Source organism: Beta vulgaris, chromosome 2, assembly GCF_026745355.1.
Source record: "Beta vulgaris subsp. vulgaris cultivar EL10 chromosome 2, EL10.2, whole genome shotgun sequence".
NCBI lineage: Eukaryota > Viridiplantae > Streptophyta > Magnoliopsida > Caryophyllales > Amaranthaceae > Beta > Beta vulgaris.
This window is the reverse complement of record NC_079203.1, coordinates 11,115,954-11,140,362: the sequence shown is the minus strand read 5'-3', so window position 1 is coordinate 11,140,362 and position 24,409 is coordinate 11,115,954. Positions and strand designations below refer to the sequence as shown.

Below are 24,409 nucleotides of genomic sequence, written 5' to 3'. Positions count from 1 at the left end.
ATTTTGGAAGCCCTGTTGTGACTTTAAGCGTCTCTTGAAACCGATAACTTTTGGTAGAGTCTCTTTGAAATTAGGCGAGTTGGATGAATGGATTGCCTTGCCCCTTGTGCGATGAATCCCGAAGGAGGGCCAAGAACCTCGTAAGACTCACTCACAACCCTCACCATTGATCGCCTAACTTGTGACTTGCATTTTAGCTCCCCAAGATTACATAAGAACGAGCCTCTAGGAGAATGATTTAGGGCGTTTCTTTTGCTAGTAATAGGAGCTACAAAACCAAAAGCTTGAATACCTGCATAATATTCGCTCTCAACCCATCTGAGCCTTTCTATCCTATTTTTGCTTAACCCACATAATGAGTCATGGCCAAACTTTCCCCAAAGTGGAGTGCATGTGTATTTGGTTGAGTTAAGTTGTTTTGATATTAAGTCTTGGTTGAAAGTGAGTTAATGTGCTTGTATGATGCAAAAGTTAGAAAAAAAATTTGTGAAAAAGAAAGACAAAAGAAATAAAGAAAGAAAGTTCTTATTGTTTGATTTGGTTTATTATTGAAAATGAAAAGAAAGAAAGATCAAATTGATGAGAAAAATGAAAAAGTTCACAAAGTGAAAAGAAACAAGTGAAATTCAAGGTATGTGTGAGTTTCTTTAATTGAGAATAGTGTTAGGACTAGCTTGGGGGAGTATTTACCCCTAGTTTGTACTCACTTACCCTTTTTGCACCACATTCCTAGAATATAATCCACACCCTAACCTAGCCCCGTTACAACGTTAAAAATCCCTTTTGACTTCTAGATTGGACTTGATCTATTTAGTAGTGGCGGGCGAGATTTTGTGCAAGTCATGATGAGGGTCATCAAAACGTGGTAGAGGCGAGCAATTATGGTTGAGCATCCCTAGGGAGGAGTCAAACTTGGGTCTTGGAAGTGGAGAAGAGTGAGAAATCATTCTTGGAAAGCTTTCTTTCAAAAAGACTCGGTTGATCGGTGGATTGAGACCTTAGAGTCACTCTTGTGCTTCCTAATCATCTTCCCTCTTGTGTTTGGTTGGTTTCCTAAATCTTGCTATGAACTATTTAGCTTGCATGTCATGCTTGTAACCTTGCATTTAGAGCATATAGGTTAGTTTGTTGCATGTTTCCCTTTTCTTTTTATTCTCCTTTTCTTTTTCTTTCCTTCATTCTCATTCTTGGTTTACTTGAGGACAAGCAAAACGCTAAGCTTGGGGAGTTTGATAAGTGCGTTTCTAACGCACTTTATGACTTTCTTTTGGCTTGTTTTAGCTCCCTTTTTCTCCTTTTCTTCCTTCTTTCTCCTCACTTTCCCTTCTATTTCATTCACTTGATCATACTTGATCATAGTTATAGTTTGCTAGATTTTCGATCTATTTTGATCGAATTTCTAGCGCATATGCTTTCACCATGTTTGCTCGTGTTTTTATTGCAGGTATGACCCTTTTCGGGGCCGAGTAATGCGAGACATGGCACAAGGGAACGAGCTAGAGGATGAGAGGGAGCATGAGGTGCGCCTAGAGTCCCCGCACAAGATGGTGCGCCCACACATTCTGCTGGTGCGCCCGCACCATCGACTTATTATGAGACATATTACAAACGACTTCGGTGCGCCCGCACCCAGCACAAGGTGTGCCCGCACCTGCGTCTGGTGCACCCGCACCAACTACTTGTGCGCCCGCACATCTTGACGAAGGAAAGAAAGGACAGACTCAGGTGCGCCCGCACCTGAGGTCCGGTGCACCCGCACCTGAGCATGGTGCGCCCGCACCTCCTTTTGGTGCGCCCGCACCATGCATTCTGGAATAGAAAATCGATCATTAAACCCCTTTTTCTTTGGTAGTTTTAGACTTACGCTTTCATTCTAGTTTTCAGAGAATATTTTAGGGTTTTGTATTAGAGAGAGAAAACACTTTAGTTTTCATTGGTAATCGAGATTAGCGATCATAGTTTGTAATTCCATTGATATTCAAGGTACTTTTCGTTCATCTTAATTCAAGTTTCAGTTTTTAATTCATTCTCTTGGCGTTTGTTTATATTCTTATATTATTTTAGATTTTCATTCTCTTAGTTTAATAATTGCGATTTAGATTAGTTTAATCATTACTTAATCATGTTTAGCCTTAGATTAGTCATAGATTCATTGTTTAATTGCTTTAACTCCATGATTAGTGAGTAGTTTCATAATCTAGGGTTAGGGTGAAAGTATGAATTAGGGTTTTAAATATGATGTTGATGTGATTGTGATGTATGGAGAAGCTTATGCATTGATCTTGGTGTTTTGAGACCTTAGGATAGATATTGATCACATTTATACTTTGGTATTTTGATTTCAAATGTTCTTAAATCGGATTTTGAACTCTTTATCATCCCCAAGAATCAACTTAATTTCTATACCAAGATATTGGATGGAAATTAAGGGGATCCTTCATTAGGGGTTTTCCAAACTTATTGAATCTCTTAATCAATTAACTAAAGACCATTCGAGAGAGGATTTAGTTGATAGATTAAGCGATTACTCTTGAGGACCATTCGAGAGAGGACTCGAGTTTTTAGAGGAGAACTAAACCTTGCATAGTCGTCTTTGTTGCTTCACAATCGCATTAACAATCATCATCCGTTCTTATTCATACTAGTAACCTTAACTCTAGTGTCTTTAATTTGATATTTAAACTCGTGATATTTGCTTGTTCTAATTGTTAGTTAGTCTTAATTGTTATCAAACATCTTTCAAACCCCCAAATATCTTTCAATTAGGTAGTCTGGACTTGATAGACTTTAATCAATCCCATTTTCCCTGTGGATCGACCCTTGACTTGCCCTTACTATTTCCTTAGTAATTGCTTGTTAGGACTATAAATATTGTTTGGAAAGCGGCTCTTAGTGCCTTAACGACACACTAAAAACCTCTTATCAGATTCGCATCCAATTTGTACTTCTCGAGTCATTTAACCCCAAATTCTTTTTGTATATGACAATATAAGGTATAATATAACTATTGTGTAGATTTTTAGCCTTGCATTTGTTGTTGGTTGAATTTCGGGAACATAAATGTAATTTTAGGCCTATTTTGTCCGATTCGCGTCATTTTTAATATTTTTGTTGATCTAACTCCAAACTTTTGTTTCATAGGCCAATATGATCGTAGAATAAAACTATAAATTAGGTATTTGTGCATAAATTGTCATGTAAATTAAATTGGTAAACATAAAGGCTTATAGGAAAGGGGGGGTTGTGCGCCGAGGCAGTTGTTGGGGAGATGTTAGGGGCTTGTGGAGGGGAGGGGTCTATTCAGAGGAGTGGAGTGGTGTGCAGGGGGTTGAGGGCGTATGTGCAAGGAGAGGGGAGGGGAGGGGAGGGGTCTTTGCAGGGGAGGGTAGTGGTGTATAGGGGGGTTGGGGGTCTATGTAGGGAATGAGGGGTGGGAAGGGGAGGGGAGTGGTGTGAAAGGGGTTGGGGGTTTGTGCAGAGAAGGAAGGGATGTGCAAGGAGGTGAGGGGAGGGGTGGGCAGGGGGGAGGGGTGTGCAGGACCCCCTTTGCAGGGAAGGAAGGGTTGTGTAGGGAGGGGTGGGTAGGGGAGGGGTGTGCGGGACCCCCTTTGCGGGGAAGGAAGGGTTGTGTAGGGAGGAGAGGGGAGAGTCCTGCACACCCTTCCCCTGCCCGTCCTCCTCTCCCTGCATAGACCCGCCCCTGCCCTCTCCCTGCACAGACCCCCTGCCCTCCCTACCCACTCGTCCCCAACCCTTTGCCCACCCCTCCTCTCCCCTGCCTACGACTGCCCTCCCTTGCATAGACCCATCCCCCTCCCCTGCCCACCCCTTCCCTCCCTACACAAACCCCCCCAACCCGCTACACACCACTCCCTTCCCTAACCCACCCCTCCCCTAACCCCCATGCACACCACACCACACCCCTGCACAGACCCCCAACCCTCCCCCTTCCCTGCACAGACCCACCAACCCCCAGCCCTTCCCTCCCCTACATAGTCCCCCCCTCTAGCCCCTTAGTGTCAATGTTTTTTTTCTTGAACTTTATATATTAATGCGTATATTGGTACAATTTCAGGGAGATGGTGGATGTGTATATGGATAAGAGCACAAGTAGTGAACACACTACCGAGGATGAGTCATATGATGAGAGAAAGGAACGGGATAAAGGTGCTCTCGAGGATCGGGGTCTTCGGGTTGAGTTCATTACTAGACTTGAGAGCATAGTAGATGTAAATGCTCTCATGGGAAAGGATTACGTGCAAGACCGATTTCGCCGTGAAGAATTAAATGCACAAAGTTCAAGAGTTTCAAAAGCACCACAAATTGGTGGGACATCATTGGCGACGAAAAAGAGAAAAGGATGGGGACCTACAAAGTCATTAGGGAAACACACAAATGTGGCTTTGGAGTACGATAATATGGGTTAACCTTGTGAAAAGTGGTGTCATAAGTATGGCATGCAAATTGGCCTTTGCATGCGAAAACTGTCTATTGTGCACTCATGGAAAGAGGTGCCCGAGGGGTTGAAGAAGTGTATATGGGATGTTACTATGGTAAGTTTTACGTACAATAATGTTTACTTTCTTAATTTATTTAGTTAAATAGAAGTGTAATATTAATGGTAGCGTATAAATTACAACAATTGCGGAAACTAATTTGTGAAATGCTTTTTTTTGTAGAATCTTTTCAATATCGAAGATGATGAAGCCAAGAAGAATGTATTTCTATCTACAATTGTCGAGAAATTCAGAGACTTCAACGCTAAGTTAGTGTCTAGGTGGATCACTATGCGAAGGAAAGTAGTAGGCACAAAGAAGAAGAAAATCTACGACGGAGAAACGCCATCCGGTTCTCAGGCTTCACCGGAAACATCATCTGAACCCTCCAAATTACATTTTAGTTATGGAAAAGTATCAAACCTAAAGAGTGGGAAGCATTTGTTGCCAAAAACACTACCTCACAAGCTATTGTAAGAATATTTTATTAATATTTACTATACCTAGCTCCAGTATTATTGTATAACACCATACCAAACCTTCATTTGTAATTGTGTGTTTTAGGCAAGACGTGAGAAAAGTAGCGCCGAGTGCAAAAGTTAGGAAGTATTATCATCATTTGGGTGCTCATTCGTACAATGAGGCTAGATAGAAGTGGATGTTCACCCGTTATCCCACAATGGGGTCGACAATGGCAACAGGGACTAGCTCTACGACCACACTTACACAGGCTCGATAACCAAATAGAGTCATCAATTGGTGGTGTCAGATGCATGGGTTTGATGTAAAGGGAAAAAGAGTCTTGTATGATCCCAGTACTAAACAGATAGCCAATGTCATTGTAAGTACACAAAAAATGTTCTTTGGCTTGTATTCCAAGTGATGTAACCATAATTTTGTGTTGAATATGATAATATGAGGTAGAATGTAAATATTTACGATAATCATGTCCCTTACTTCAAATTACATTGAATTTCATGAACGAAAATGTCATTTTAGGCCTATTTTGGCCATTTCGCGTCCAATTCTTAGATTTTGAGTCATTTAACCCCAATTTATTTTTGAATATGACTATATAAGATATAATATAAGTAGTGTGTAGATTTTCAGGCTTCGATTTATTGTTAGTTGAATTTCGGGAACATAAATGTCATTTTAGACCTATTTTAGTCATTTCACGTCCAATTCTTAAATTTTGAGTTATTTAACCCCAAGTTGTTTTTGAATATGACTATTTAAGGTAAAATATAAGTAGTGTGTAGATATTTAGGCTTGAATTTATTGTTGGTTGAATTTCGGGAACATAAATGTCATTTTAGGCCTATTTTGGCCATTCGCGTCCAATTGTTAGATTTGGAGTCATTTAACCCCCAATTTTATTTTTGAAGATGACTATTTAAGGTATAATATAAGTAGTGTGTATATTTTTAGGCTTCAATTTATTGTTGGTTGAATTTCGGGAACGTAAATGTCATTTTAGGCCTATTTTGGCCATTTCGCGTCCAATTCTTAGATTTTGAGTCATTTAACCCCAATTTCTTTTTAAATATGACTATATAAGGTATAATATAAGTAGTGTATATATTTTTAGGCTTCAATTTATTTTTGGTTGAATTTCGGGAACGTAAATGTAATTTTAGGCCTATTTTGGCCATTTCGCATCCAATACTTTGATTTGGAGTCATTTAACCCCAATTTCTTTTTGAATGTGACTATATAAGGTACAACATCAGTACCCTATATATTTTTATGCTTCAATTTATTTTTGGTTGAATTTCGTGAACGTAAATGTCATTTTAGGCCTATTTTGGCCATTTGCGTCCAATTCTTAGATTTTCAGTCATTCACCCTCAATTTCTTTTTTATTATGGTTATATAAGGTATAATATAACTTTTTAATTCACGAGTTCTCTCTTATCCTTATGTACATTGGCTTGAAGAAAAAAGAGGCAACCGATGAGTTCACTCCTTAAGCGCACATCAATGCATTACACGAAACTTTAGAAAAGGACCACAATGGACGCATGAGGGGGTTAGGCGTGTCCGCCTCGGTTTAAGAAAGGTATATGGTGATCAATACACTACAACGACAAATCAAGTGTAAGTAGTGTGGATTCGGTGGCTTTAGATGTGGAGTCTACCAAGGCTGCACTTCGGGGTGAGCTCAGGGAGGAGATGACACATAACTTCAACGCCATATTAGAGCAAATGGGTTTACTGAGTTTTGCATTGAATAAGGCTAGTGATATTATTCCACAACCGACCGGTGATCCACGAGCATTTGATGATCAAATGATACCTTTAACTAATCCACCTACAGTACCCGAGTTGAAGGTAATCACTTAATCCCTTTGCTTTGTTAAACAACTATTGTTCTTAAATGCATGGAATTCTTACTATAATAATGTTGTTTCATAGACTAACTATAAATGGAGTTTTTTTTAATGAGGAGACTGCATGCGAACTATTAGCTCGAGGAGATAGTTTTGATAGTTTCATTCTGGTAGCCTATGGCCATGCACAACCCCCTAGTGATCGAGCACGATTTCATAACCAATTAGTGGAGAATAATCACTATATGGTCGCCCTCAATGAAATTGTGTCTGGTTTTGAAGAATTACTTCTTCCGCTACTGAAGCCAGAAGTTGATCTACATTTACTGAGTGAGTCGTTGACAATTATGTTATATGGGCGCATGCATTGGTGCGATTTTCAGATGAGGTACAATGATTAAAATACATATATATGCATCTTTTGTTTTCTATTTCCTATGACAGTTAGTAATATCTTTACTTTTAACTAATTACTAGGTTTCGGAAAATGCCGGTTCACATGATAGGAAGGCAAAGAAGGCTTGTTCACCTGATAAGAAGCCAACTTCATGTGACGAAGGTGAACGAAATGTGTTGAAGGCAAATGTTTAATGTGCACACTTATTCTCGAGCCAAATGTGTTGTAAGGCCTTAATATTCCATGCTTTTGGTTATATGAGTACGCTAGCGATTTATCCGATGATAGTACAATAGAGGTTCCTTTGGGGGTGCAACAATTCCACTACTTTCATGAGTCATCGACATTATCGGTATCGAAGAATTCTTATGTGGGGTAGAGTTGAATATTTCCATGATACAAACTTTCATGGGAAAATACATAATAAGTATATAAATATACATATACATATGTTTAATTAGTTTTCAATTCAACTTCCATAATAAGTAAGTTTACTTTTAATATGATTGCTCAAGTTATTATACAATGACTGCTTGGAAGATCAAGTAAGTCAATAATGTATGTTTGGATGGTTATGTCCAAACATAATACAAGATGACAATTGCTTAAAATACAAAGTCAAAGTGAAAGAGTACATCGATATGAGTTTCAAAGCATCATCTTGTTTACGAGTTCATCGAATCATTCTTGTCCCGTATATTGAAAAGTATGCTTATTAGACCTGCCTTACTTCTATTATTCGCTAATTAAGTTCACCTTCTATGATTAATAACTATATTTCCTTATCGTTGTATTTTTCATTGGACACTGAGTGCAATATGTTTGTCAAGTAACCAATGTCTACCACTTTGAATCTTTGCGTCGACAACCACCACAATCCTTACTAATAAAATTATTGTTAAATAGGCAGCCTAACCAAAACTAAATATATACGCACTTATTAATATTACACGTTATTCATGTATATATATATATATATATATATATATATATATATATATATACATATATATATATATATATAAATAAAATAAAAACAATACATCTTATAATAATGTATTGATGTAGTGTGATGAAGCATAATAGCGGATGAAGACTTGCCAAAAGCTCCTATTTGTATATCAATCGAGATAACATGACAAATTTGCTTGTCCTTATATAGAAACATTTTTCGCCACACACTTATATACATCTAACATGAATATCGTTGGATGCATGTTTTAGTGAATTTTAGTGTCTGCAACAAGATAATGGAGTTGTATGTGGCTATTACGCGCTGAGGTATATGTTTGATATCGTCACCCATTGCACTAACATCGATGGTCTTCAAAAGCTATGTAACTTATTAGTATATGTTAGTTTTGATTAGAACAATGGGAAATACTTAATTGGTTTAGAAACCAAAGTAGCAGATATTCGCAAAAGATGACCACATTCTACCTTAAAACATGCTACTTTGATGCATTTCATATATAATATGAGTTAATATAACTAGTGGGTAGATATTTAGCCGTGCATTTGTTGTTGGTTGAATTTCGGGAACGAAAAGGTCATTTAGGCCTATTTTCGCCTTTTGCGTCCAATTATTAGATTTTGAGTCATTTAACTCAAAATTATTTTTGAATATGACACTATAAGGTATTATATAACTAGTTTGTAGGTTTTTAGGCTTTTATTTGTTGTTGGTTGAAATTTGGGAACGAAAATGTCATTTTAGGCCTATTTTCTCCTTTTCGCATCCAATCATTAGATTTTGAGTCATTTAACTCTAAATTATTTTTGAATATGACAGTATAAAGTATAATGTAACTGGTGTGTATATTTTTAGTCTTGCATTTGTTGTTGGTTGAATTTCGGGAACGAAAAGGTCATTTTAGGCCTATTTTTGCCTTTTCGCGTCCAATTATTAGATTTGAAGTCATTCAACTCCAAATTATTTTTGAATATGACAATATAAGGTATAATATAACTAGTGTGTAGATTTTTAGGCTTGCATTTGTTGTTGGTTGAATTTCGGGAACGAAAAGGTCATTTAAGGCTTATTTTCGCTTTTTCACGTTCAATTATTAGATTTTGAGTCATTTAACTCCAAGTTATTTTTGAATATGATAATATAAGGTATAATATAACTATTATGTAGATTTTTAGGCTTGCATTTGTTGTTGGTTGAATTTCGGGAACGAGAAGGTAATTTTAGCCTTATTTTCGCCTTTTTGCATCCAATTTGTACTTCTCGAGTTATTTAACTCCAATTTATTTTTGAACATGATAATATGAGGTATAATATAACTAGTGTGCAGATTTTTAGGCTTGTATTTATTGTTGATTGAATTTCGGAAAAGTATATGTAATTTTTAGAACTATTAACTACGGTAAATGATTGAATTCTTATATTATGTGTTTTATTCCTTGGTTGTTTTGCAAGGTTTATACGAATAACACACCAAGTTTGAAGGCCTTCACCATGGAGGAATTACATGAAGTTCCGGATAAGTTGGCGACCTACCTTTGTAACGATTGCTTATGATACATTTTTGGAGGATTTCGCGATATAATTTGCTAGATCTAGTTGGTATTTTTCTTTCTTATATTATTTTTAGCTATATGTTGGTATTCTTATCAATTCTATGTACACTTTATACATTATTAATATATTTAAAGTTATTTATGTTGAAAAACTTGTGATATATATATTGCATTTAATTTTTTTTTTGTGGAAGGGAGGTGTTGGGTTCGGGGGCTGCCACGGTGGGTGCAGGGTGGGGTGCTAGCAGGGGATGATCGGCTGGGCTAGGGGGGCTGGCGGGGGTTCTGCTACCAATAAGGGGGTGCAGGGACTGACTGTAGGTGCTGGCAGTAGGGGGTTGGCATGGGGATGCAGGGGCTGGCGGGGGGTGCTGGGGTGGGATGGGGGTGGCATGGGCTGGGCTGGGGGGGGGAGTTGCTGGCAGAGGGGTGCTGGGTTGGGGTGGTTGGGGGTGGTGGGCTGCTGGCAAGGGCTGGCGGTTTTTTTTTAAAAAATTATGAAAACAAAGGACTGCGGTTTTGGGCCTAGATCGCATCCCTTCTAATATGGAAGGGTTGAGGTTTTGGGCCTAGATCGTAGCCCTTCCAAAATGGAAGGGTTGCGATTTTGAGCCAAAATCGTAGCCCATCACTTTTGTCGAAGGGCTTCTACAACAAGGGCTGTTGGCCAAAAACATAGCCCTTATGGCTGTTTCGACCGCAACATTTGCATCTTTTTCCACTAATGTTACTGGGTACCTTGGAATGTTGATTGCTTAATAACTTGTCGATAAAAAGTAGTATTTTATGTGTTTTTTGAACCAACCTAGACTAATCTTTTTAGGGTGGATGAAAATTATTATGTGATTGTTATTTTGCATAAAACTTGTCGTGAATCATATTTAGTAGACGCCAATAATGAGCGACATTGTTCCTGACCATGTTCGTACCCTCACTCTTGAACTCAACTTTTAGTAAATTGACTATCTATGGAGTTCGAACGGGAAAATCTATATTGTATAAGTCTCTAAGGAGTTTTTCTCTAAAGATTTGTTGGCGAATTCGAAAACGCATTTTAATAAAATATTTAACAATGGGGTTGTGAAATACAAATACGCGCTCACACCGCGTAGACGAATAAATAAAATCACGCTTACAACAAGTTAGCCAAGTTATTTTTAAGTTGTATTTTTAACCTGGTCCTAACCCATAGGATGTTAGGTCGGATGTTAGTCGATTCATTTTACTTAAACATATCGAAAATTTTAACTCTAAAGAGACTACAACATACTCCCTCTGTTTTTTTTATTGTTCTCACTTAGAATCTTGACACTATTCATACTTAGAGAAAATCTTCTCATTTTTTTTCAATTTATAAGAAAAAATATAGTCATGTGAGATCTTGTTTGATTCGTCTCAATTAGTACATTATTAATATTCAATCGTTATAATTTTTACTAATATATGATGAAAGATATTTAAGTTCAAAAATGTGCATTTGAAGATGTATAAATGAAAAGTGAGAAAGATAAAAAAAAAACAGAGGGAGTACTAATTTATCCAAGAAAAAAGAAAAGAAAAGTAGTGAAGTGATAATCTCTTCCTCTTGCAAGTACTGCGGCCCCACACAAGGGGTAAGATTAGAAATATTTTGGTGCTATAAAATGTCCTAAAATCCCTACTCTCTCTCCTTGAAGTTTCATCACAGTTCTTCCAACTCCCCATTTTCCCTTTGACCACTCTCCAGTCTCCTCTTCTTTCTCTCCTAAGTGAGCAACTCGAACTCCGTTCCCTCAAAAACAACTCATTTTCTCTCTCTTCAAGAAAAAAATTTACCCACATTATCACCAAATCGAGGTCACAACGAATCAAAATATAAAATACTGTTCCAAAGTTTTCATACTACCCAGTAAGTAGTATTGTAGTAAGTACTACTACTAATATCAGCAGTTAAACAAACACCAACACTTTCTCTCTCCTACTAAAATTAAATGGGTGTTAAAAAAAGATCCCAGATCTCATTAATGGCACCTTAACTAATATCAAACGGTCACATTTCATCAACAAAAAAAAGTTTGAGTTTATTTCCTTCTTTCTTTTAATTTGTGAAGAAGAGCAACAATGGCGCAAACTAACGAAGTAAAAGCAATGCCAGAGGCTGAGAAGAAGAAAGAGGAGCAAACGTTGCCGTTTTATCAGTTGTTTTCATTTGCTGATAAATATGATTACTTTTTGATGAGCTTGGGTAGTTTAGGTGCTGTTATTCATGGCTCTTCTATGCCTGTTTTTTTCCTTCTCTTTGGTGAAATGGTCAATGGCTTTGGCAAAAATCAGTCTGATCTTCAAACCATGACTCATGAAGTTTCCAAGGTATATTATATTTTATTATCGTCGGTGTGTTCTTTTCACCTGAATTTCATTCAACTCGAAAATAAAACTAGGAAGGAACCTAATTAATTACGGATGATTTTGGAAAAAACAATATAAGGAGACTCAAACCAATAACAGAAATTAGAACTGGAATGGCCGTAATGTGCCATCTAGTCGGCAGCGGAATTAGCTTCTCTAAAAATATGCTTTGAAGATTCGTGTTATATTTGTTACTATGTAAAGTTAGGGGATTTTATTTACTTAAACTGAAAGTAATTTTTTTTAGAAGTTGAAAGAAAGGGCCATAAAAATTATGATAATAGTTAGGTTTGTTTATTATCCATTTGAGATCTGAGATCTCTTTCTTGTATTGTTAATAATAATTTTCTTGTTGTTTTGGGCAGTATGCATTGTATTTTGTCTATCTTGGGCTTATTGTATGCGTCTCGTCCTACGCAGGTGAGTTGTTTTTAGTTATTTACTTTGTTTTGTAGTAGCGCTAAGGAAGCTCATAATAATTCAGTATGTAAAGTAAAGGTAAAAAAAATTAAACTTGACGTAAGATGTTTATTTCAACTTTTTAAAAGGTTGTTCATATATAGTACAAAATAGTTTTACTCATTAAAATCAGTACAAAAATAAGTTTTTTGTATGTTAAAGTAGATTAGGATTTCAGGTAAAGTGAATTGAGTAAGTAAAGAGTTTAGGTGAAGTGACAAGAATAATTTCATTTTTTAACTCGAAATTATCCCAGTTCCCAACTATTAATTCTTATATGTAATTGACTTAAAATGAAATTATTCAAGACATCACTAAATGGATAGGATTATTTTGAGGAAAAAAATGATTTCTAAATAATTCAAAATCATAGTTTTTGCTGTTGGAATTATTCAGACCAATTTTTTCATATTATTATCATTTTAATATGGATTTTTCTTTTTGAAGGAATTTTAATATGGAGTACTACTTCTGCACTTGGTCACTTTCTAAACAAGTGTGCTTTTGGTCAAAAACCTTAGGGAACTTATAATAATATTTTTTTCCATTTTAATACAAGTAATACTTCATCCGTTTCTTTTTTACTCGCTACACTTCTCATTTCACGGACTCCTAGGCAATTTTTGAAGAAGAGAGAGGTAGAGAGTAAAAAGAAAAGGGACCCATGGGGGAGGAGAGAGATAGAGAAAGTTCATTGCCCAAAAAAGAAGTGTAACAAGTAATGTGAAATTTCCCATAATGGAAAGTGTAGCGAGTAAAAAGAAACGGAGGAAGTACAATATAGCGTTATTAAAAATTTTCATCATAGTATGATGATATAGTTTATGATTATCTTTTATTAATATTCATATTCTTATTTATATAGATAACTAATATCATAAACAAATGTACGGGTTCATTGTATGTCTAAAAAACCAAAAATTTCATCATACACACGAGTGTATAATGAGCATGATATATTCGATGTTTTTTTTTTTTTTCTCATTGCTCATTAACTAAAAAAGAGACTTTTAAATGAACAAATGAGCAACTTTTAGTATTAAATGTATCAAGTATATGGTATATACCGTGTGTATGATGAATAAAATTAAACGGAAATGTGAAAACAAATAAATAGAAGGCAAATTATTCTATGCTTTTTTAGCATGATTTATAAGTTATAACCAAAGTGAAGTGATGGAGGCGTGTGAGGGCCAAATAAAAAAAAGGGACCGCCCCTTTGTCGTTTTTTATCTTTCATCTGTCAATTTATATTTTGTTGATAATATAAATATTTATTTTATCCCCACAACATCTCTATCACTAATAATTTTTCATCTTTATAATTGTGGGGTTGGAAATTGTAGTATAAGAGAATTTTGGCAAAATTTGATTGTTTTTTGTAATGATGGGTTTATGAAATTTGTAGAAATTGCTTGTTGGATGTACTCTGGTGAAAGGCAAGCAGGAGCATTGAGAGAGAAATATTTGGAGGCAGTTTTAAGACAAGATGTGGGGTTCTTTGACACTGATGCTAGAACTGGTGATATTGTCTTCAGTGTTTCTACTGATACTCTACTTGTTCAAGATGCCATTAGTGAGAAGGTGTCTTCTCTTTCCTTACTCTAATCAACCTTTGTGACTTGTATCGAGTCTTTATTTCGCTCATCTTATTTTCACTTATTTCGAATAAGTTCAATGCCAATTATCATTACATTTTAAAAATTTAAGTTTGGACTAATAAGTTCAAATAAGGTACCAAGAATGCCTTGGCCTAGTGGTTAAGATTGAGGTACTGTGAACGATAGGTCACAGGTTCGAATCCACCCTCACCTGGTAAAAATTACAATTCTATATTAAAGGCAATAAAAAATAAGTTTCAGGGCTCATCGAAGTTAAGCTTAGCTTATCCGATGTGATCAAGATAAATTGAAATTAGAGGTGATCAGATGTGATCAAGATAAATTGAAATTAGAGGTGATCAGGTTTACTGAGATGTAATGAGTTATGTACATATAAGTTTAGATGAGGAGAACACATCTTAGGTGAATGGTGAACTTATTGATTGAATAAAGATTTGGCGTTACCCTATAGTATGCAAGTCGTTGAAGTCAACAATTGCGGAATACCATTAATCTAGTAAGATGTACTAGTTGATAATGATTAAAACTTTTATCACATGAATTGTAAAGGCCCACCCATTCATTAGTGTCATGAAGGAGCACGTTAGAAAGTTGCCTTAGGGGGCACCCTCCTATAACAACTTTAATGTTGCTCCCTTTCAAGCTTTGCTAATATCAGCTAGTACCTTTTATGCTACATGTATGGACTCTTTAAAATGTCTTTGTCAAAAATTCAACATTCCAACATTTGATTGAAATGCTTAGTCACTTCAGTTTGGGTCAACATAGTCATGGGAAAATATTCAGGAATATGGTAGAGAATGACACTCCAATAGTTAGTAGATTAATGTATTATAGCTTTCTCAAGAACATCATCTTTGAGCTATGAAGCACGTGCATGGAAACCTCTAGGACATAAGATTTTCACATTTCCGAAATGCGGCGAAACACCTTTTTCTTGCTGGGATTTATTTCAAGCCCTGCCATTTCCATGCTAATGATTAATGAAGGCTTTAAATGGATGGAACAGAGGTGCCTTTGTTTTCAGAATTTAGTTGTCCCATAAAAGGACTTTTTGATGCAAAGTATCTGATGGATGTGAATGGAAAATGGGAAAAGATGGTGTACGTTACAGTACCAAACTTTTGATGGATATGAATGGGAATTGTGCAGGTGGGAAATTTCATACATTATCTATCGACTTTTTTGGCTGGATTGGTGGTGGGATTTGTATCAGCATGGAGGCTGGCGTTGCTTAGTGTGGCAGTTATCCCCGGAATTGCCTTCGCTGGAGGTCTTTATGCTTATACTCTCACTGGATTAACATCGAAGAGTCGTCAATCATATGCCAATGCTGGTATTATTGCTGAACAGGTCAGTCCCACATTTCTTTCTTTTGCAATCATTCATAAAGCCAAAAGCAGAAAATAGAAAAAAGAAGGAAAGGGAATGAATTAAGATGTAAAGACTTTAGGTGCCATAATTTTGGATATGTTATATTGGTACATATTTTTCATGATTCTAGCATGCGTCTCATGGTTATGGCTAGCTGGCTTTGTTTCTTGATCCCTCATGATTTGTTTCTTTATCTTAATAATGACCCTTTTTCAGTCCTAAAAAATGTCTGTAAATTATGAAATATTGTGTATGAAGCTGCACTGTAGTTGTCTTTTTGCTAAGTTGCCTGTCCTTGTTATGTTTTGTCCAATTGATTACTTCAAAACCTTTTGAAAAGGGGAAAACAAGCCACACATGTGCCAACATGAATTTGGGCTTAAATTGATTACTTTTAAGTTTATTAAAATATAACATACATGTTGATTATTCGGGAAAATTTGTTGTATAGGCAATTGCACAAGTACGAACAGTGTATTCATATGTTGGGGAGACCAAGGCGCTAAATTCGTATTCCGATGCCATTCAAAATACTCTTAAACTTGGTTACAAGGCTGGTATGGCAAAGGGTTTGGGTCTCGGGTGTACGTATGGCATTGCTTGCATGTCATGGGCCCTTGTTTTCTGGTATGCCGGTGTATTCATTAGGAATGGGCAGAGTGATGGAGGAAAGGCGTTCACCGCCATTTTCTCTGCCATCGTTGGTGGCATGTAAGATTCGAAACTCTAAAATCGTCTTTTTGAAGGGATTATAGAAAATACATTTGTTTTTATATCATGTGAACTCGTGATTACAGGAGCTTAGGTCAGTCATTCTCAAACCTTGGTGCCTTTAGCAAAGGCAAAGCAGCTGGATACAAGTTGATGGAGATAATCAAACAAAAGCCAACCATAGTCCAAGATCTATGTGATGGGAAGTGCTTGGAAGAAATTAGTGGCAATATAGAGTTCAAGAATGTATCATTCAGCTATCCTTCTCGTCCTGATGTTATGATCTTTCGAGATTTTTCAATATTCTTTCCTGCTGGAAAGACGGTTGCAGTGGTTGGTGGTAGTGGTTCGGGAAAGAGCACTGTTGTATCCCTGATAGAGAGATTCTATGATCCTAATGATGGTCAGGTTTTGCTGGACAACAATGACATAAGAACACTGCAATTGACATGGTTGCGTGGTCAGATTGGTCTGGTGAACCAAGAGCCAGCTCTTTTTGCCACCACCATTCTTGAGAACATTCTCTACGGAAAATCTGATGCTACAATGGCTGAGGTTGAAGCTGCTGCCTCTTCTGCTAATGCTCATAGCTTCATTGCTTTGCTTCCAAATGGATACAATACTCATGTAAGAATTTACTTTTGACAATTCTCCTGATTTTCATTTAATCGATAGTTTATACTAGATTTTCTTCTTGACTTCGTGTAACCAAGCACATATTTATTCATTGATTTGACGGGAATGCAGGTGGGTGAAAGGGGAGTTCAGCTTTCAGGTGGTCAGAAACAGAGAATAGCTATTGCTAGAGCAATGTTAAAGAACCCAAAAATTCTCCTCCTAGACGAAGCCACAAGTGCCCTTGATGCTAGCTCTGAGAGTATCGTCCAAGAAGCACTTGACAGGTTGATGGTGGGAAGAACAACTGTGGTTGTGGCTCACCGTCTTTCCACGATCAGAAATGTTGACACAATCGCTGTAATTCAGCAAGGACAAGTTGTAGAGACAGGAACTCATGAGGAACTAATAACTAAAGCTGGCGCTTATGCATCGTTAATCCGGTTTCAAGAAATGGTTGGAAATAGGGACTTCTCAAACCCTTCCACACGCCGTAATCGTTCATCCCGATTAAGCCATTCCCTGTCCACGAAATCCCTGAGCCTTCGTTCAGGAAGTTTGAGGAACTTGAGCTACTCATACAGCACGGGTCTTGATGGCCGAATTGAGATGGTCTCTAGTGCTGAGTCAGAGAGGAAGAACCCTGCACCACGAGGCTATTTCTTTCGGCTTCTCAAACTTAATGCCCCTGAATGGCCTTACTCAATAATGGGTGCTGTAGGTTCAATACTTTCTGGTTTCATTGGTCCAACTTTCGCTATCGTGATGAGCAACATGATTGAGGTTTTCTACTATCAGAATTATGCTTCTATGGAAAAGAAGACTAAGGAATATGTCTTTATTTACATTGGGGCAGGAATTTACGCGGTGGTTGCATACTTAATTCAGCATTATTTCTTTAGCATCATGGGTGAAAATCTCACCACCAGAGTTAGAAGGATGATGCTTGCAGGTAGTGTATTAATCTCTTTCTCCTATACTACAGATGACTACAATTTATGACTTTAGCTTTAGCATAGGAAAATGTATTGAATTCTTATTTCTTTGATTTCTTGCAGCAATCATGAGGAATGAAGTCGGATGGTTCGATGAGGAGGAGCACAACTCTAGCCTCCTAGCAGCTCGGTTAGCAACTGATGCAGCCGATGTGAAATCTGCAATCGCAGAGAGGATCTCCGTTATATTGCAAAACATGACCTCTCTTCTCACCTCGTTCATTGTTGCTTTCATTGTGGAATGGAGAGTATCACTTCTCATACTAGGAACATTCCCACTTCTAGTCCTTGCAAACTTTGCTCAGGTAACCAACTTTTCCACCTTTAAATAGTCTGCAAAAATTTACATTTCCTTTCGTGTTTCTCCATTCTAAGTATATCGACATAATTGGTAGAAAACCCGGGCCTCGGCCCACCCCATGCTCCAAAATATCTATAAATAACCTATCTGAGATAGTAATGCAAATAAGTATGGTGGAGCAGGTGGTTCGAGCGTGTCTATACTAGACATCAAGTCACGAGTTCGATTCTAAGGACATTTGTTTTTGGTTTTTTTCAAAGAAATTAATCAATAAGTTCGGCCCACCCTATATAAAAATCCTAGATCCGCCACTATAACCGCAAATATCACACAATATGTGATTTTGTTAAATTGGTAATGTTTTGCAAAACATATTTAGCGATTTAGAAAAAGGCTTGATATCTAAATGTTTTGAATCACAACTTGGCTTGACATGCCATTTTTGCAAGTGTATTTGAAGTGAGGGGTCCTCTGATTATCCTATTTCACATTGAAACATCTTGTTTTGGTTCCCCATTGGCCATTCCTACTTTTGTTGTTGCTATGATGGGGTATGAGGAAGTGTACTTTGTGAACAACTGTTAAAGTCATAAAAGATGATGGGTTTGGCAAAATTGTCAAAGACCAAGTATTTTTATTTAAGTTGGAAGTGTCAGGGCCCCTGCATTTCTGGGCTCTGGGAATCTTATTTTCATTACATGCAAACTTATAAAACGACAAAAGGGTAAAAGTTGCCCTCTTTCTCCGCATCTGCCTTGCACGTGCTTCGTGCTTCCCTTTCTTTTCTCTTTCCTTTGGAATTCCACACTAACCCTTTTAAATAATGTATCCTGAACTGCCGTCGTACAGTATTAATTTAATGAATTTTTATTTCATCTTCAAATTCTAACCCACAAAAAAATACTATTAGCAACTGATACCATTATACTAACATTGTTGAAATTATAGTTTTCTTGTCAAGATAGCAGATCAAAAGTACACTAATATACTTCCTTTTCTTATATTCAGTCAATATTTTTCAGTGTAAATGAGTGATTAAGTGCATTAATAAAACAAGATTTAATTTCAGGTTTTGGCTATTATTTTCATAACACTTTCCCAACTAAGTTATGACATTCATGTCTTAGGAGTCAAATTTGAATATAGGCGTAGATGTGTCGTATGTGAAAGTGTCTCAAGCTTATAGGGTATCATCACTCGTCGTAAATAAGAAAATACTCCAAGTCTTCGGTAAGTACAGATTTTTCCAATGACTTTAAAAAAAAAATGCATAGCTAGATAACAAATTGTTATCATCCAAATAACTCGATCTGAACAAAAGAAGTATATGATTAAGGTTCTGTTCTTTTGGACTTATTTTTATTTAGTTCACGTTAATTATTCACTATATTTCAGTTTATCTCAATAACGAGTTTAAATAACAAACTGTTTGATAACAAACCATATAGAGAAAATAGAACGAAGTTTACACAAGTACAATAACCAAATCGTTATTGCTCTCAATGGTTTAGTTACAATACTTAATTTGTTAGTTAGCCCTTTTTACAAAAGAACTAGCAAAAGATCCTATCATTTACTTTTTCTTACTAGAGCCTAATTTAGCTTCCATCTCTAGGCAGTAGGTTCTCCCCCCCCTTGTAGTCTTTTTCCTTTACTTTCCCCAAAAAAAATCTCTCAAAGGTGACTATCTTGGTGTAATAATGTTTACCTTTTCTCTCTCCTAACTTTTACTAGTACCTTTTAACCACCTGCCAGCTGCCACTTTCTTATGTGAGATATGAGAGAGAAAAGAGTGAAGACTATGTGAGAGTTCCAATAGATTCTAGTCAGACCCGATCACATGCTATATATTGTGAAATTCATGCTCCCATACAATCATACACCATTTTGTTTTTTTTACTACAACAAAATTGTATACTCCCGCTCCAATTTATTTGCTATATTTTGCCATTAAGGTGTGTCCCAATTTTTTTTGATAATTAGATGTGTCCCAATTTATTTGCTACGTTTGCAACTATTTTCATATATAGTACATAGGTCCCACACTTTATTTACAAATTTGCCATCACTCCCTCCTTGATTTTTTTAAATATTTTCATATATAGTACATAGGTCTCACAATTTACCTATTTGCTTTTTTGTTAATTCTTAGTCTTTGTGATAAAGCAAATGTTGCAAATAATTTGGGACGGAGGGAGTAGTTTTCTAGGTTGTCGTTGTTCATAGTCATTAATTTAAAGTCCAACAAGCCCCAACTTCTTATGAATCTCTCAACATTTATGAATTTTAATCTCCTACGTGTGAGATAAAAAGTCATTCTAAAATATCATTATACCCAAAAATCCTTGGTAGCAAAATTATATAGTATTTAAGATGATTTTCACACCTATAACTTGATTAATGTAGAAAATGGTTTAGTTATGATTGAGAGATCATAGACTCTTTGATAATTTCATAAAAGTAAGGAAAAAGAAAATTGAGTTCTATAACTTTTTGGAAAAACTCATGCTATCCATCTTTTCTATTTCTAAATATATACAATACTTCGTCTTATGCTTATTCTAAATATTGTTCTATTGATCTTAATATATATTTTCGTAATAAATTGTCCGTTTATTAGTGTAAAAGTCAAACTGTTTTACCGTTTAACTAGCTAAGCATATTATAATCTCTCCATCATCAAAAGGTTTTATCACCAATTCACCATAGTAAAACTATGTCTCTTTTACCTTTTCCTTTTCTTTAGTGCTTATTTAATCTTTTCTATTATTGCTTTAACATGGCAGTATGGGAATGATGAAGTTTTCTTGGCATTCCAAAACTTTTTTGGTCTCGTGGTTAAAATGTTCTTGTTCAGTTTTCACCACTTTATACTGTTTAGGTTATTTCATGAAAAAATTTCTGGATGTTCTTTTACTATTACACCCCCTTTGGATCCCTGCTTTGTCCTTGTTCTAATCTAGGCTCTGCAAGAACTAACGTCTTTCTGTATCAGACAGTACGCCTAGAATAATTGCATCTTACTGTTACATTACACTGTTGGTATGTATTTATATGAGTAAATTGTAACTCCCAGCATTTAGTCAAATATATCAGTCTTCCACGTGTCACTCAACAACCCTACAGTTGTGAGTTGTGGTCCTCCTTCCTTAATTAGGCTCTTCTGCATCTGACTCACTAAATTTGCAGGCTTCAGTAACATGCAAACTCAACCTCATTATAAATGTGACTAATAAGAAAGAGGAAATATGCCAAACACCCTATAAAATTTGAAGGTTTCCTTCTTTTATTTTGGAAATCTTTATGTCTATATAAGGGCATGGTTAAATAGCTAACTATTTAATGTGATTTATAATAAGAAAGAGGAAATATGCCAAACACCCTATAAAAGAAGGTTTCCTTTTTTTTATTTTGGTGTTTAGCCACAAGAGATTTTTATGTCTAGATAAGGGTATGGTTATATAGCAAACTGTTTGTTACCAAACAAGAGGCAAAAAGGAGATTGGTGCCGACACAAGTACAATTACCAATATACCCTTCTATGCTCTTGTTTTGTGTCAAATGGTTTGCTATTTAGCCTTATTTTTTTATATAACGACTATGTCAATTTGCCTAAATTTTTGTTCCATATGCCTAGGGCAAATTCGGGGGATCTCATACTAAATGAGGTGATATTTTAATAGGAAACTGGGATCATTGAAACTCCAATATCTCGGATCGAATCAATGGACCAAAAATTATAGAACAAATTATAGAGCGACTTCATAAAAGTGAAATCCGAGCTCTTCATCAACACTTTAATCTCCAAAGTCCGACCAAAAGTTGTTTGTGCATTAGTTTATGATTTGTTGGTAGTTTTAGATAGCAAGTACTAGACCATAATCAAAAATGATTATTCCGTCTGTCTAGAATGAATAATTGTCATTACAATAGTGTAATCTGAACTAGCAATATTAGATCAGGTAATTATATTGTTTTGGACCAATCGCAGTAGTGATGGTCTTAGAAAGTTATTTGGTGGGTGGTGACTTCTTGTTTCAGATGTTGCTTCCATGTGATTTTTCTTTTAAGACATCCCTTTTTCCAACATTATTATCAACTATCACTGACCTTATAGCGACTCTTGTATGTATGATTAATAATAGTGCATTACTTTTAGAAGGAAAGTGACTGATCTTCAATAATAGTAACAGTTAATCCATGGAGATTTTTCTTATATTTTCCAATATGGCCCAACCAACATTGATTCTTGTCAACAGAAGCTTGGTGGCAGGATTAATTTTATGGAATTGACCGATGATATCCTGATATGCTTTTGCTTTATAACGATCTGTAATGTGGTTTGTAATTGTGCATTGCAGCAACTATCACTGAAAGGATTTGCAGGAGACACGGCCAAGGCACATGCAAAAACGAGCATGATTGCAGGCGAAGGTGTGAGCAACATTAGAACAGTTGCAGCATTCAATGCTCAGGAGAAGATCCTCTCCCTCTTCTGCCACGAGCTTCGGGTCCCACAAAAACGTAGCTTCCGTCGTAGTCAAACTTCAGGAAGTCTCTTTGGCCTTTCTCAGCTCGCTTTGTATGGTTCGGAAGCTCTCATTCTCTGGTATGGTGCTCATCTTGTGAGCAAAGGGCTTTCCACTTTCTCCAAAGTCATCAAGGTTTTTGTAGTCCTAGTCATCACAGCCAATTCAGTTGCTGAGACTGTGAGCCTTGCTCCTGAGATTATAAGGGGTGGAGAGGCTGTGGGATCTGTTTTCTCAATCTTAGACCGGTGCACAAGGATTGACCCTGATGATTCAGAAGCAGAACCCGTTGAATCCATTCGTGGGGACATTGAATTTCGTCATGTTGATTTTTCATACCCAACTCGCCCTGATGTCCTTGTATTTCAGGATTTCAACCTTAGAATTCGAGCAGGCCAAAGCCAAGCCCTCGTTGGAGCGAGTGGGTCAGGTAAAAGTTCCGTCATTGCATTGATTGAGCGATTCTATGACCCAAGTGCCGGGAAAGTCATGATTGATGGCAAGGACATTCGGAGATTGAACCTCAAATCTCTAAGGCTTAAGATTGGGTTGGTACAACAAGAACCCGCCCTTTTTGCTTCTAGCATCTTCGATAATATTGTGTATGGAAAAGAAGGGGCAACAGAGGCCGAAGTGATAGAAGCTGCTCGTGCAGCCAACGTGCATGGATTTGTCAGTGCATTGCCTGAGGGCTATAAAACAACTGTTGGTGAGCGAGGTGTTCAGCTCTCTGGAGGTCAAAAGCAGAGGATCGCTATTGCTAGGGCTGTACTTAAGGACCCTGCCATCCTTCTGTTGGACGAAGCTACAAGTGCCTTAGACGCAGAGTCAGAGTGTGTGCTTCAAGAGGCTTTAGAGAGGTTAATGAGGGGACGCACAACTGTGCTTGTTGCACACCGTTTATCCACGATAAGAGGAGTAAGTAGTATAGGAGTGGTCCAAGATGGGCGCATTGTAGAACAAGGCAGCCACTCTGAATTAATTAGTAGGCCCGAGGGGGCTTACTCTCGACTTTCCCAACTTCAACTCCACCATGTGTGAGCGAGCAAGTGTGTTTTTTTTAAATTAATTATAGCCATAGGATGGCATCGGCGATGGTGAGATTGGTAATGTTTTCTGGGACATCAACAACCGTCGATTTTAGCTAATTCTTTTCTAATGATGGTGGTAGGTGGATGAAGATGGTGATTGCTGTAGATATGGGCATAGTAAGGCTGTTTCTAGATATTTTTTTATTTGCCAAAAGTTTGATTTCTGTATGGGGTAAGATATGATTGTATTATGAATGAAGAATTTTCAGGAAAAAAGAAAGACTGTTTGCATGTGAGCTGGGTTTGGTTAGAGTTTTGTTGTAGGCTTTTCACTTCCTTACTGGAAGTTCTTACCTGGAAAAAAAAAATCTGCAGAAGACCTTTCCAGCATAACTAAAGGCTCCATCTTTTCTATATAAATGTTTGGTAACATGGAAGGCCTAGTTTGAGATCTTGATTTACTTTTTCTCTGACCAATATCATGTGTGTGCTAGTAATCTAGTATGATATTTCTATATAGATAAGGTTACACTCTTGAGTGGCTTTGATGGCAGACATTACAACTAAAAGTTAAAACAACATTGAAAAAGAAAGGAAAGAAATATCTAGAAAAGGCAGACATTAACAACTAT

The 24,409-nt window shown here is 36.7% G+C and overlaps 1 protein-coding gene across 1 annotated transcript; it reads left to right on the top strand.

The window, feature by feature from the left end:
- Positions 1–11,405: 11,405 nt before the first annotated feature.
- LOC104906200 (ABC transporter B family member 19) lies at positions 11,406–24,254 on the top strand. The gene is made up of 9 exons (XM_010694925.4): positions 11,406–12,101; positions 12,506–12,560; positions 14,008–14,183; positions 15,374–15,574; positions 16,047–16,306; positions 16,393–16,933; positions 17,054–17,873; positions 17,980–18,221; positions 22,579–24,254. The coding sequence occupies exons 1-9, from the start codon at positions 11,853–11,855 to the stop codon at positions 23,785–23,787; spliced, it is 3,753 nt and encodes a 1,250-aa protein (XP_010693227.1). The 5' UTR covers positions 11,406–11,852; the 3' UTR covers positions 23,788–24,254.
- Positions 24,255–24,409: the final 155 nt, after the last annotated feature.

Excerpts from the sequence above, each read along its gene's own strand:
- LOC104906200 (XM_010694925.4), top strand. The coding sequence starts at position 11,853 with ATGGCGCAAACTAACGAAGTAAAAGCAATGCCAGAGGCTGAGAAGAAG. Across the intron at positions 12,561-14,007 it reads ATGCGTCTCGTCCTACGCAG|AAATTGCTTGTTGGATGTAC; the intron begins GTGAGTTGTTTT and ends TGAAATTTGTAG. Across the intron at positions 16,934-17,053 it reads CAAATGGATACAATACTCAT|GTGGGTGAAAGGGGAGTTCA; the intron begins GTAAGAATTTAC and ends ACGGGAATGCAG.